Source organism: Nicotiana tabacum, chromosome 17 (assembly GCF_000715075.1).
Source record: "Nicotiana tabacum cultivar K326 chromosome 17, ASM71507v2, whole genome shotgun sequence".
NCBI lineage: Eukaryota > Viridiplantae > Streptophyta > Magnoliopsida > Solanales > Solanaceae > Nicotiana > Nicotiana tabacum.
The window spans coordinates 79,200,054-79,213,172 of NC_134096.1; the positions used below are offsets into that span (position 1 = coordinate 79,200,054).

Sequence of the window (13,119 nt, forward strand, 5' to 3'; positions counted from 1 at the left end):
AAGAGAGAAGCGACCTCGAACTCAGGATTACGCACCCGTAGGAACCCTTTCCTTTAATGATGAAGATGCAGAAGGAATCATGCAACCTCACAACGATACACTGGTAATATATGCACTTATGAATAAAACTCAAGTTAAGCGTATGTTAATTGATCCAGATAGCTCAGCCAACATTATTAAATCAAAGGTCGTTGAGCAGCTCGGTCTACAGGACCAGGTAGTGCCCGCAACCCTGGTTCTAAACGGATTCAATATAGCATGTGAAACTACTAAGGGTGAGATAATTCTGCCAATAAACGTGGCCGGAACCATCCAAGAAACGAAGTTTCACGTAATAGAAGGTAATATGAGGTACAACACCCTTTTTGGAAGACCGTGAATCCACAATATGAGAGTTGTACCTTCAACCCTCCACCAGGTTCTGAAATTCCCAACATCAGAGGGAGTCAAAATAGTTTACGGAGAACAACCGGATATAAGAGAAATTTTTGCCATCGAGGAAGCAATTCCGATATCTTCACTATCATCGATAAAAGGATCGGACTCGAAGGGGGAACGTGATACCAAATAGCAATCACAAACGTCAGCTTCGACCCAACTATAGAATCAGAAGACTGGCGAAGATGATGAACATGGGTTACCTCGATCCTTCGTGGTCCCCGATGATTCTGACGCAACCCAATCAACGGTCGAAGAACTAGAGCAAGTCATACTAGTCGAACATCTGCCCGAACGAAAGGTATACCTGGGCACTGGGTTAGATCCCGAGCTCAGGGGAAAGCTTATTCAATTTCTTATAGCTAACATAGACTGTTTTGCTTGGTCCCATCTTGACATGACAGGGATCCCACCGGGAATCACCACTCATAAGCTAAGCTTGGGCCCAAAATTCTACCCGATAAAATAAAAAAGAAGGCCCAAGTCCGAGGTCAAACATGCCTTCATCAAAGACGAGGTAACCAAACTTCTTAAAATAGGGTCCATTCGGGAAGTAAAATACCCCGAGTGGCTAGAAAATGTGGTAGTAGTCCCTAAAAGGGGGAACAAGCTTAGAATGTGTATAGATTATAAAGACTTGAATAAAGCATTCCCTAAGGATTCTTTTCCTTTTTGCCTAATATCGATTGTATGATCGATGCCATGGCCGGCCACGAGACTCTCAGTTTTCTCGATGCCTATTCTGGGTACAACCAAATACAGATGAACCCGGAGGATCAGGAAAATACCTCATTTATCATTAAGTACAGGACTTACTGTTATAATGTAATGCCATTCGGCCTAAAAAAATGCTGGTGCAACTTATCAACGCCTAGTAAACAGGATGTTCGAAAAGTAAATAGGAAAATAAATGGAGGTTTATATTTATGACATGTTAGTTAAATCCCTGCGAGCAGATGACCATTTAAAGCATTTGCAAGAAACTTTTGACATACTGAGGGAGTACAATATGAAGCTCAATCCCGAAAAATATGCTTTCGGGGTAGGCTCGGGCAACTTTCTCGGTTTCATGGTGTCCAATCGAGGAATCGAGATTAACCCCGATAAAATCAAAGCAAATGAGGACATCACAGTGGTAGATAATGTAAAGGTCGTACAAAGGCTAACGGGACGGATAGCTGCCCTGGGACGATTCATTTCGAGATCCTCGGATAAGAGCCACCGATTTTCCTCTCTGCTTAAAAAGAAAAGCAATTTTGCATGGACTCTGGAATGTCAGTAGGCTTTGGAAGAGCTAAAACGGTATTTATCGAGCCCTCCGTTGCTTCATACCCCGAAGGCAGAAGAACAACTTTATCTGTATCTAGTTGTCTCGGAGATAGCGGTAAGTGGAGTCCTAATTCAAGAAGAACGAGGTACGCAATTCCCTATTTATTATATCAGTCGAACTTTAGGTGAAGCCGAAACTAGATATCCACACTTAGAAAAATTAGCGCTTGCTTTATTAAATGCCTCTAGGAAACTAAAACCATATTTCCAATGTCATTCGATACATGTTGTAACAACATATCCTTTTTGAAATATTTTACACAAACCTGAGCTTTCAGGGCGATTGGCCAAATGGGCCATGGAGATCGGCGGGTACGACATCGAGTATCGACCTCGAACCGCTATCAAATCTAAAATCTTAGCGGACTTCATGGCTGACTTTACGCCGGCCTTCGTACCCGAGATTGAAAAAGAATTACTGATAAAATCGGTTATCTCTTCGGGAGTCTAGACCCTCTTTACGGACGGTGCCTCGAATGCAAAGGGGTCCGGACTGGGCATAGTACTAAAATCGCCCACAGGTAATGTAGTTAGACGGTCTATTAAAACTATAAAATTGACTAACAATGAGGCCGAGTATGAAGCTGTGATTGCAGGTCTCGAACTAGCTAGAAGTTTTGGAGCCGATGTCGTTGAGGCTAAATATGATTCCCTCCTCAAGGTAAATCAAGTCAACAGGACTTTTAAAGTCCGGGAAGATTGAATGCAGAGATACTTGGATAAATTGCAAGTGACTCTACATCGATTTAAGGAATGAACTTTGCAACATGTACTTCGAGAGTAGAATAGTGAGGCCGATGCTCTTGAAAACTTAGGTTCGTCGGTCGAGTATGACGAACTCAACTAGGGGACTGTCGTACAAATCAATAATCGAAGAAGGTCACGCCGAGATAAACTCCACAAGTCTAACCTAGGATTGGAGAAATAAATATATAGAGTACTTCAAGAACGGGAAGCTTCCATTGGATCCAAAGGAATCGAGAGCTCTACGCACAAAAGCTGCGCGGTTCACTTTATCCGATGATGGAACGCATTTTAAAAAGACGTTCGATGGTCCATTGGAAATATGTTTGGGACCGAGAGATACCGACTACATCCTACGCGAGATTCACAAGGGCACTTGTAGGAATCATTCTAGTGCCAAATTCATTGGTCCATAAAATAATCAGAGCACGATAGTATTGGGTCGATATGGACAAGGATGCAAGGGAGTTCGTTCGAAAATGCGACAAATGTTAAAGACATGCGCCCATGATTCATCAACCCGGGAAACGTCTCCACTCGACCCTATCTCCATGGCCTTCCATGAAATGGGGAATATACATCATCTGCCCCCTCCCATCGGCCCCAGGTAAGGCTCAGTTTATTTTGTTTATGACTGATTATTTCTCTAAATGTGTCGAAGCAGAAGCTTTCGAGAAGGTCAGAGAAAATAAAGTGATAGACTTCATTTGGGACCATATCATATGTCGGTTCGGGATTCCATCCGAGATTGTATGTGATAATGGATAGCAATTCATCGGAAGCAAAATAACTAAATTTCTCAAAGACCACAAAATCAAAAGGATCTTATCGACACCCTATCATCCCAGCGGGAACGGACAGGCCGAATCGACCAACAAAATCATCATCCAAAATCTTAAGAAAGGATTAACCAGCGCTAAAGGAAAATAGAGAGAAATACTACCCGAAGTCCTATGGGCATACCGCACAATATCGAAATTCAGTACCGGAGCGACATCATTCTCGTTGGTTTATGGCGCCGAAACTCTTATCCCGGTTGAGGTCAGAGAACCTAGCATCATGTTTCGATATGCAACAAATGAGTCGAATAATGAGACAATGAACACGAGCCTATTACCGATATCTCATATCTCAGAATCCATCCTCTATTTCGTGATCTATTATGCAAACAGGCTTAAGAGCCGACCATTACCCCATAAATCGGGGACTTCCAACCGAAATATCAACGAGATCGAGCCCCACATAAGCCTACGGGCTATATCACTTCGAGTTCGAGCAAAACTCTCACTCGACCATAAAGCCTAAAGGCTACTCTTACTTTGAGTTCGAGCTAACACTCACTCGACTACTAAGCCTAAGAGCTACTCTTACTTCAAGCTCGAGCAAACACTCTCTCGACCATAAAGCCTACGGGCTACATTACTTCAAGTTCGAGCAAACACTCACTCGACTATTAAGCCTAAGGGCCACTCTTACTTCGAGTTCGAGCTAATACTCACTCGACTACTAAGCCTAAGGGCTACTCTTACTTCAAGTTGCTAACACTCACTCGACTACTAAGCCTAAGGGCTACTCTTACTTTGAGTTTGAGCAATCACTCACTCGACCATAAAGCCTAAGGGCCACTCTTACTTCGAGCTCGAGCAAACACTCACTCGACTGCTAAGCCTAAGGGCTACTCTTACTTCGAGTTCGAGCAATTACTCACTCGACCATAAATCCTAAGGGTCACTCTTACTCTGAGTTCGAGCAAACACTCACTCGACTATTGAGCCTAAGGGCTACTCTTACATCGAGTTCGAGCAAACACTCGCTCAATCATAAAGCCTAAGGGCTACTCTTACTTCGAGTTCGAGCAAACACTCACTCGACCGTAAAGTCTAAAGGCCACTCTTTCTTCGAGTTTGAGCTAACACTCACTCGACCATAAAGCCTAAGGGCCACTCTTACTTCGAGTTTGAGCAAACACTCACTCGACTATTAAGCCTAAAGGCTACTCTTACTTCGAGTTTGAGCTAGCACTCACTCGACTATTAAGCCTAAGGGCTACTCTTACTTCGAGTTCGAGCAAACACTCACTCGGTTATAAAGACTATAAGGTCCGATTTCGATCAAATCGCCTAAAGCCTCAAACTTATGAAAACTTTCATAAGGCATGAATAAAACGAAATCTTCAGAAGGCAGAGAGTAAACGAAGACAAGTCGGGAAAGAAAAAGATCTTTATATATATATATATATATATATATATATATATATATATATATATATATATATATATATATATATATATATATATATAGAGAGAGACAAGGTCCGATCAGGACCCTACACAAAATATCAAAATGGAAAAAACCCTAAGTTTTCTGATTATCTCCGAGGGCAGTCTCTTCTCTATCGGGCTCCTCCCCGCTCTCAGACCCACTCTTGCTCTCATCATCATAATCATCATCGGAAACCAGGGCTCCACCATCGGCTTCAAGTTCTTTAGCCTTTATTATCTCTTCGGTAAGGTCGAAACCTCGAGCATGGATCTCCTCGAGGGTTTCCCTACGAGATTGGCATTTGGCGAGTTCAGATATCCAATGTGCTTGAGTTTGAGCGGTCTCGACTAACCTCTCTCTCTCTCTCTCTCTCTCTCTCTCTCTTGTACTTGGGCGGCTTTAGCATCAGCCCGATAGACGGCCATGATTGCATCCGCCTCGGCCTTTGCTTTCTCGGCCTTGGCAAATTCGGAAGCCAACCGAGCTTCGAGATCCTCGATTTTTCTTGCTTGAGACGAGCTATTCTCCTTCATTCCTTGAAGTTGACTTTCGACCGATGATAATTGGGCTCGAGAAGTCTCTTTATCTACAGCAAGACGGTCCATATCTTCTTTCCATCCCAAGGACTCCGCCTTTATCGTGTCGACCTCCTCACAAAACTGCTCGATCCTCTCAATCTTCTGCTGTAGCTGTGAGATTGAAATGTTAGCCACCATTCCCGAGTCGAGTCCATGAGCTTTTAAAATTTTCATTACCTGCTAGATCAAGTCTGTCTGATCTTGGTGAGCCTTGGCCAACTCGACTCGAAGATCTTTGATCTTTTCCTCTTTCTGCCCACTAAGAAGTTTGAGGGAATTTCTCTCCTCTGAAAGCCCTCGGAAGTCGTCCTCACATCGGCTCAGCTCTGCCCGAACTTGGAAAATGCCTCTTGATGAAGAGCTAAATCCTATATGAAAAAGAGAAAAAGTTAGGCAGAAAATGGAAAACTATGACATCAACAAAGAGAATCGAGACTTACCCAATTCTGGGCTCGTTGAGCCTCGAAGAAAAGACCCAATGCGTCACTCGGGTCGGCAGCATCCTCGATACCGGTAAACAAATCATTAAAGGTGTCCTCTCCCTCATGGTCCCTATCAACCTCGAGGGTCCCCAAAGCTCGGGCTTCCTGAATCGCCCTTTCGAAAAAAGCAGGGAGAGTAGGCGAGTCTCCGATTACTATTTCCCCAAGCAAGTCGCTTGGGGCGTTCTCCTCAGTTCGAAGAGCTTCAAGGTCTGCCCCTTCAGATATACCCACAGTTTGTTGATTTCGGTGGGAGGCATCCTCGATCTCCAACAACTCGGGGACTTTGCCCGAGTCCTTCTCCGATATCCCCTCAGTTCGAGACGGAGCCTCATCAACCGCCATCGACCCAGCTGCCTTTGGGGCATCGATGGTTTTCTCCACTCGGGCTACCAGTATGGACCCGTTCATTTTCTTCTTCTTCTTCTTCTTCTTCTTCTTCTTCGTCTTCATCCCTTAGACGCCGAACAGATTCTTCGGTTAGAGGGATGGTATTCCTCCTCGGCTTACGAGCCGTCCTTGTCTTAAGTTTTGGATCCTCGGAAGTAGAGGCCTTTTTTCTCTTGTTGTCCTTCGCCAGTTTTGGAACTGGGGCCGAAGTCTCTTCCTCGCCAGACGGGGGCCTCATGACCGCATCTTTGCCCAGGCCTACACACAAGAAAATTGGTTAAGTATAAAAAAACATCTTGTTCGAATTGTGAAGATATGTGAAAGAGGCTTACCATGAGTTTTAGCCTCCCATCGACCCTTTGATAAGTCGCGCCACGAGCGCTCGGCATATGTGGAGGTCGAAGCCAGGTCCCATACCCATCTCTTAAGGTTAGGAATAGCACTGGGCATCCAAGCAACTGCTACATCACGGAAAAGGATATCGGTGAGAAAGAAACAAAGAAGCAAAACAATAGAAGCTAACAGTAGAATTATACTTAAGCTTCATGTTCCATTCCTCAGAAAATGGCATCTTCTCGACCGGGATTAGGTCTGTCTTCACTCGAACGAACCTACCCATCCAGCCTCGGTCCTTGTCCTCGTCTATGCTCGAGAACAGTACTTTGTTAGCCCGGCGTTGGAGTTTTATTAACCCACCTCGATAGAGGCGGGGACTATACAATCTGATGAGATGGTCAAGGGTGAAGGGCATCCCCTCGACTTTGTTCACGAAGAAGCGGATCAAAATAACGATCCGCCAAAAAGAATGATGGATTTGGCCTAGGGTTGTTTGGTATTAGCGGCAAAAATAGATGACAACTGGTCAAGGGGGCCCAACGTGAAAGGGTAAGTATAAACACTTAAAAACCCTTTCACATGAGTAGTAATATCTTCTTCGGTAGCCGGGATTATCACTTCTTTATTCTCCCAGTTGCAATATTTCCTTACATGTTTAAGATATCCCTCAATTATCGAGCACATGTACCTAGATACTAGCTCGCATCGATCGGGAACCAGCGAAGCTTTGTCGATCTTAAAGGTAAGAACACCCCCCCTCCCCTCTGGGAACACACTCCTCGGGTCGTGGCTTCACCGGTGTTTTGTTGTCGGCGGGCCGCGAAGAAGAAGCTTTTTCTTTTTGAGGAACGATTTTTAACGTTTTCGCCATTTGGATTTGAAGATTGAATATAGAGAAAGATGACAAGATTTGGTGTTCTAAAGAGGGATTTTGCAGTAAAAATCACAGATTTACAGATGAAGAACTCAGAAGATGCGAAAAAGAACTTAGAAGATTCGGAGATTGGAGATGTAAAAGTAAAAAATAGTAAAAAGATGAGCTATTTATAGGGTTGGCAATGACGATTCAATATCAACAATGGCCGACCATCGCCTGACACGCAATTAATGCCTTGGTAACTGAACCGACGGGACATCTATCACGTACTTCATGGTCGGGCTCGATGCAAACGTCAGTGTATATCTAGTCATGTCGTTGAAAAATCATGTCATTTCTCGCCACATCCTTCCCGATAAACGAGGGGACTATCTGTATACGGTCAAAAACAGTTTCGACCTTCGTGTGATTGGTCAAGATTGGAACATAATGGACCGAAGAGCGTCTTCATAATATCGAGATGAGATTTGAAGCTAAGTTATCCACTATAAGAGGGATGACTATTATTTGGGGAGATATTATTGATATTCACAAAGAAATACAGTAGAGATTATCCTTTATGAGCTTTACATATAAATCATTCTCCATTCAATTTGGTTTGTATTTCATTCTTACAATCAATATTCGACATATTTTTACTTACTTTTCTGATTTGTACCAAGTTATACCATGTACCCTTAGAATTGCGTATAAATTTAACTCTATCCGTTTTTCGGATAAACACACATATTCCTCTTTCACGCCCATGTGGCTTTGTTTCTTGCGCTTGGAACACAATCCGCTCCTCCCATGGCAATATCTTTGTATTTCAGTTTCAGTATCATTTTGGAAACAATGTTTTGCAGTCTTCACTTTGGAGTTATTGCTTTTTTTGGATTCTTACAGTTACTTGGTGACTCTGCCGTGCAAGTTTCCCATAATAGATTGTAGCCTCATATAAAAGGAAGAGCAATAGTTTTACGATTCACAAAAGTAGTTAAATGTTATTGATTTTTTGACTGATTGATTTATAGTTGCTTTTCTTATTCTTTTCCGAGAGGAAGGGAATTCGAACTAAAAATAAAATAAAATAATTATAGAGTTAATTCACACTTGGCTGGTGGAAACGGTCATGACTCATGAGGACATGAAGAGCTTGGTGGAAGCAGCACGAGAAGCTCCAAACCATATATAAATGTAATTTGAGTACTTTTACACACTCCAATATAAAAGAAATTTTTACATCAAACCAACTATGTAAAAAGATAATTATAGGCTGATATTCATAAAAAGTGGAATTAATTCCTTGAAAAATAAGACAAATTACTAAAAAAGTCTCGGAGCCAGGATTTGAAGTTTATGGGTTTGAAATTATAATCTTTTAAAGTTACTTGGTTCTAAATTAATAAGCTGTACATATTCAATGAATTTTTAAGACAAATGCATGATTTGAACAAAAGCTACCGGATTCGGGCAAACCCGGTCCACATCGAGCATTGTACCTCCGCCCCAGATCACTTATTATAATTAGTTAACGTATACTTATAACTAGTTAGAGTAATAATGTAAAAAAGAAAAATCTTGTACACTTTTTTTGTATAGATTAAATTAAAAATATTTAATGTACTATGTTAAATTGTTGATACGAAAAACACAAACACAAGGGTTAGCAGTTAGCTGACTTGGTCAACCACTAGATTGGAAGAATACTCGCGTTAGTCCTGAAACATGGCGATTACCATGCATAACTGTCGATTATGCATTAATTAATTTAGAGATTAGATTCCTTTTATACCTTGTTGCTTTATTTTATACTATATATTAATTAATTTTAGAGGGTTACAAGTAAATGATGTCGATCATGCCAAGAGCAGCATGAATTGGAAACGTAGCCCAAGAATTAGGCTTTTGTGGGGCCATTGAATTTTTGCAACTGCGGCGAGGCGCAGGCAGCTTTGTAACTTGTAACAAAGGATACTACTAAATAAATACTCCTATGCAAGTCTTCTGGTTCATGAACCTTCCCCTCCACCTTTCTAATATTATATAATCTTCCTTTAAACTGAACGGCTACGTATAAGACATCGCTAACGTTTTATGTGTTGATAATAGAGACTAGGCTAAATATTCATAAATTCCCTTTCAAACTTTCATTATAAAATAATTACAATTCCTCTTGCCACCGAAGATATGGTGGGTTTTAATCAAATATCTCAAACTTGATCCTTGTGAATGAAAAAACTTCTAAAAGGCAGTATTTATAGCTTACCTTTAATAAATTACTCTTATTTTTACTTGCACAATTATTTATAGCTTATTTTAAATCATAAATTTTAAAAAGAAAATTCTTAAATTTTCGTGACTAGTGAAAAAATTTTATTTTGTACTTCATACAATGACACTAATTGTGTGATATTTTTTTTTGTCTCACAATTTTATGAATTTTGTAGACACAAAAGTGTAAAACATGAATCTATAAATATGTTAGATAAAAAAAGAGGTTTCACACACACGAAGGCATACTTCTCTCACTAGTGTAAATTAAAAAGAAGTAAAGAGAAAGGAAGAAAAAGAAGGGGACAATGCCAGCTCGAGGCTGACATGGACCGTACGCCTTCATTTTAATTGACTGAAAAAAAACGGAGAAACTGCAAACTTCTTGCTTCCATTCTTCCCGGGGCCATGTCCCACTTTTATAGTGGGCTCCATTTCTTATTTATTACTGAGAGGAACACACATATATTTGATTCTTCTTTCACAATCTTACGCAAGTAGATTAGTATAGTAGTTGTATTCGTACTACGCCTCTTAACGCTCTCCAAAAGCCGCCTCTCTCCGATTCGCAAAATCCAACCCCTATTTTCCAGGTTTTCACGCCCCACAAAAACATACCCACTTGTTGTCCCTTTTTGTTTACAATAATAACTCCATTAATATTTGCTTACCTCAACTTTGGATAACTATGGATTCCACCCAATGAAAAACAAAACTATGTGTATGACCTTGTTTCCACGTACTCTACTTCAGATTTACGTGGGCAGGTCAATTTTGTTGACTACTTCCCCCTACCAACTTGGAGCTCCCAACCACAAATTAAGGAAGCTACCTCTTTTTATTCTCTTAAAATTCCTTAGCTTTAGAATGATCAAAGTATTACACAACCTTTTACCTTGTCAGCTGTGGGCTTTATACAAAAAAAAATTAGTATTAGCTTAATGATGAATGAAGCACTAGATAGCTTCCAAGTTTTCTTTTAAGAGTATGATGGTGTCGAAATATTTTTTAAGTCCAAAATCTTATCTAAACTAGGACCTTTGCCAACCTCTAAACCATAAAAATCAAGTATCTTGACCTTTACATCACCATCCCATTTTTCTCACGTTAATTAATTAACATGTTCATAAGCTGGTGTATGTTCTTTTATCTTCTCTTAGTGAGATTGTCACGTACCAATAGTAGCAGATCTTAAATTAAATGTCATGAATTATGAATTAAGAGAGCCTACTATATATTAATTGTTTTACACATGAATATCGAATTCAGATCATCCAAATATTACAGTTCGAAACAATGTAAAGAAAGATAAGCAATCAATTTATTCATGTCCAACATTCATTAGACTCGTTATGTAACAAGAAAATGTAAAAAACCAATAAGGAGAACAAGAAAAGATTAAGGAAGGAATCACTGGCGAACTTTCACTTTCCCCTCCTTTCAACTGTTCATAATAAAGAAGCTTGAAAGAAGGGAAATCCTGTGCCAATGATTAACAAAAACTCTCCCGGAATTTACTTCCGGGAAAAATCCTCCCCCCATAGAAAAAAACAAGGAAAAAGATTAACAAAAGATTAAGGTTAATAAAAAAAACACTACAGCCACCTAATTGAACAAGCTGAGTAATTTCGGTTCATTTCCTTGCTGATTTCCAGTAACAGTACCACTCTCAAAACACGTAGTGGTTCCAGATTCTTCTGAATTCATAGACGGAGTTCCCGGTCGCTGATTCTCCGGCAAAGCGTGACTAATAACCTTCCGACTCTGAAAACCTGGTGTTAAACTTAGATCAAGATCCGCCAACTGTAATACTTTTGAAGCTTCCTCTGGAAAACGGCGTCGTTTCTGCACCTTCGGTTGCATATTGTTTTGACTAGGATGTTCAAGCTTAAATACGTCGGTGCACTCAGACCCCTCATCAATATCTAGTGAAGCACCGAGAAAATCGGGGATTGGCCGCAACGCGCCGCCACGGAGGACTGTTTCCACCGCCGCTTGACAAACGTGCCAATTGCCTGTCCATAATAACCCTACAGCTCCGTTCACTGGGTTCACTGTTCTCCCAGCAGCTTCGTATAACAAGGACTGAAATAAAGCTGCAAATACACAAACGAAATCTCAGTTTATAAGCAAATAAATATTCAGGAAATTAATGAACAAGAGAGTTGTAGACAACTAGGTTACCAAGTACATACAAGGTCGTTGGTTTTCAGGGACAGCGGAAATGAAGGACATGAGTCCAGCACGGCCGAAAAACTTAGCGACAAAGACGGTGGCGTGGCCTTGAGATTCAGCAGTTTCGATCCATTGTAAACATGGCCGAAGAATACAGTTCTCACTGCATCCTTTTCGAAGAACTCGACAACCATTGCAACTCATTCTTTTGTTTTCCTGTTATCTTGTTTGGAATTTTGGATATACAATAAAAAGATGTAGCCTTTATATTAATGGTTACCAGGGCATGAATAAAGATGAGAAGAAGGAGACAAAGGGTACCTATACTTTTGCACCAAGAAACAGAAACTTGGGTAGAAACAGTAGAGAAGATATAGAGTATAGGCAAGGGAAAAGAGAATGAAGTGTGTCTATATATAAACACAAGAGGTGAGAGAGAAAGAGTCGGCTTCAAGTTTTTCACCTTTTCTTTTTGTTAGTTTTTTTCGGCACTCTCTGTATTATAGTAGTATGTGTTATAAAACACTACGTGTAATATTTAATACCAATGGGTTGACATCTAAAACAGAGAGCAAGTAATCTGCTCTAACTAATTAAATCATACTGTTATTGTAAAATTACTTACATTATCTCATTTTCAGAAAATCAATTCACACGTATTATGTGGAGTTATGTTGATGACTTTAAATACTAGATCTATCTTTAAGGTGGTTTAACAAGCTTTACCTATTATACCACGTTAATTTATCAAGTTAAGCTAATTGTAAAAATTTGATTGGGTAAATATGTTGCATCTCGTTAGTGCAAAAAACTTAACATGTGAAGTAATTTGCATTGTAAAAGGAGCGCAACTTGTCCGCTGATGTAAACAATTTTTTTTTTGCACAATAAGGTCATGTTAAATAAAACTAATTATCTGAAAAATAAAGTAGATAATTCACTATAACATGTTAAAAATCATGCTAATAAAATAATTTTATTTTATATTATAGTAGATAGAAGTTAAATCTTTATAAAAATTAAATTTAATTTGTTCAATATAAAAGTTAATTCATAACACAAAACCTTTTTCTTTTGAATGAATTTCTTTCGTGCAGACATCTTTAGTTAACTAGAGTTAAGTTGGTGTTAGCTTTAAAGTTTGGGGTTGGGTGTGGAGTTAAGATATGTTCGGGCCATCAAATACGACCTAAAGAACCATAGTCACCGTCCGTCATGATCGATTTTCATTTTTTGTATTTTACAGCCAAAAAAC

The 13,119-nt window shown here is 40.1% G+C and overlaps 1 protein-coding gene across 1 annotated transcript; it reads right to left on the reverse strand.

Moving 5' to 3' along the window:
- Positions 1-10,988: 10,988 nt before the first annotated feature.
- On the reverse strand, positions 10,989-12,364 carry LOC107798325 (LOB domain-containing protein 37). The gene is made up of 2 exons (XM_016621303.2): positions 11,885-12,364; positions 10,989-11,785 (listed from the first exon to the last, which is right to left on the reverse strand). Exons 1-2 carry the CDS (start codon positions 12,066-12,068, stop codon positions 11,295-11,297), a joined length of 675 nt encoding a protein of 224 aa, XP_016476789.1. The 5' UTR covers positions 12,069-12,364; the 3' UTR covers positions 10,989-11,294.
- Positions 12,365-13,119: the final 755 nt, after the last annotated feature.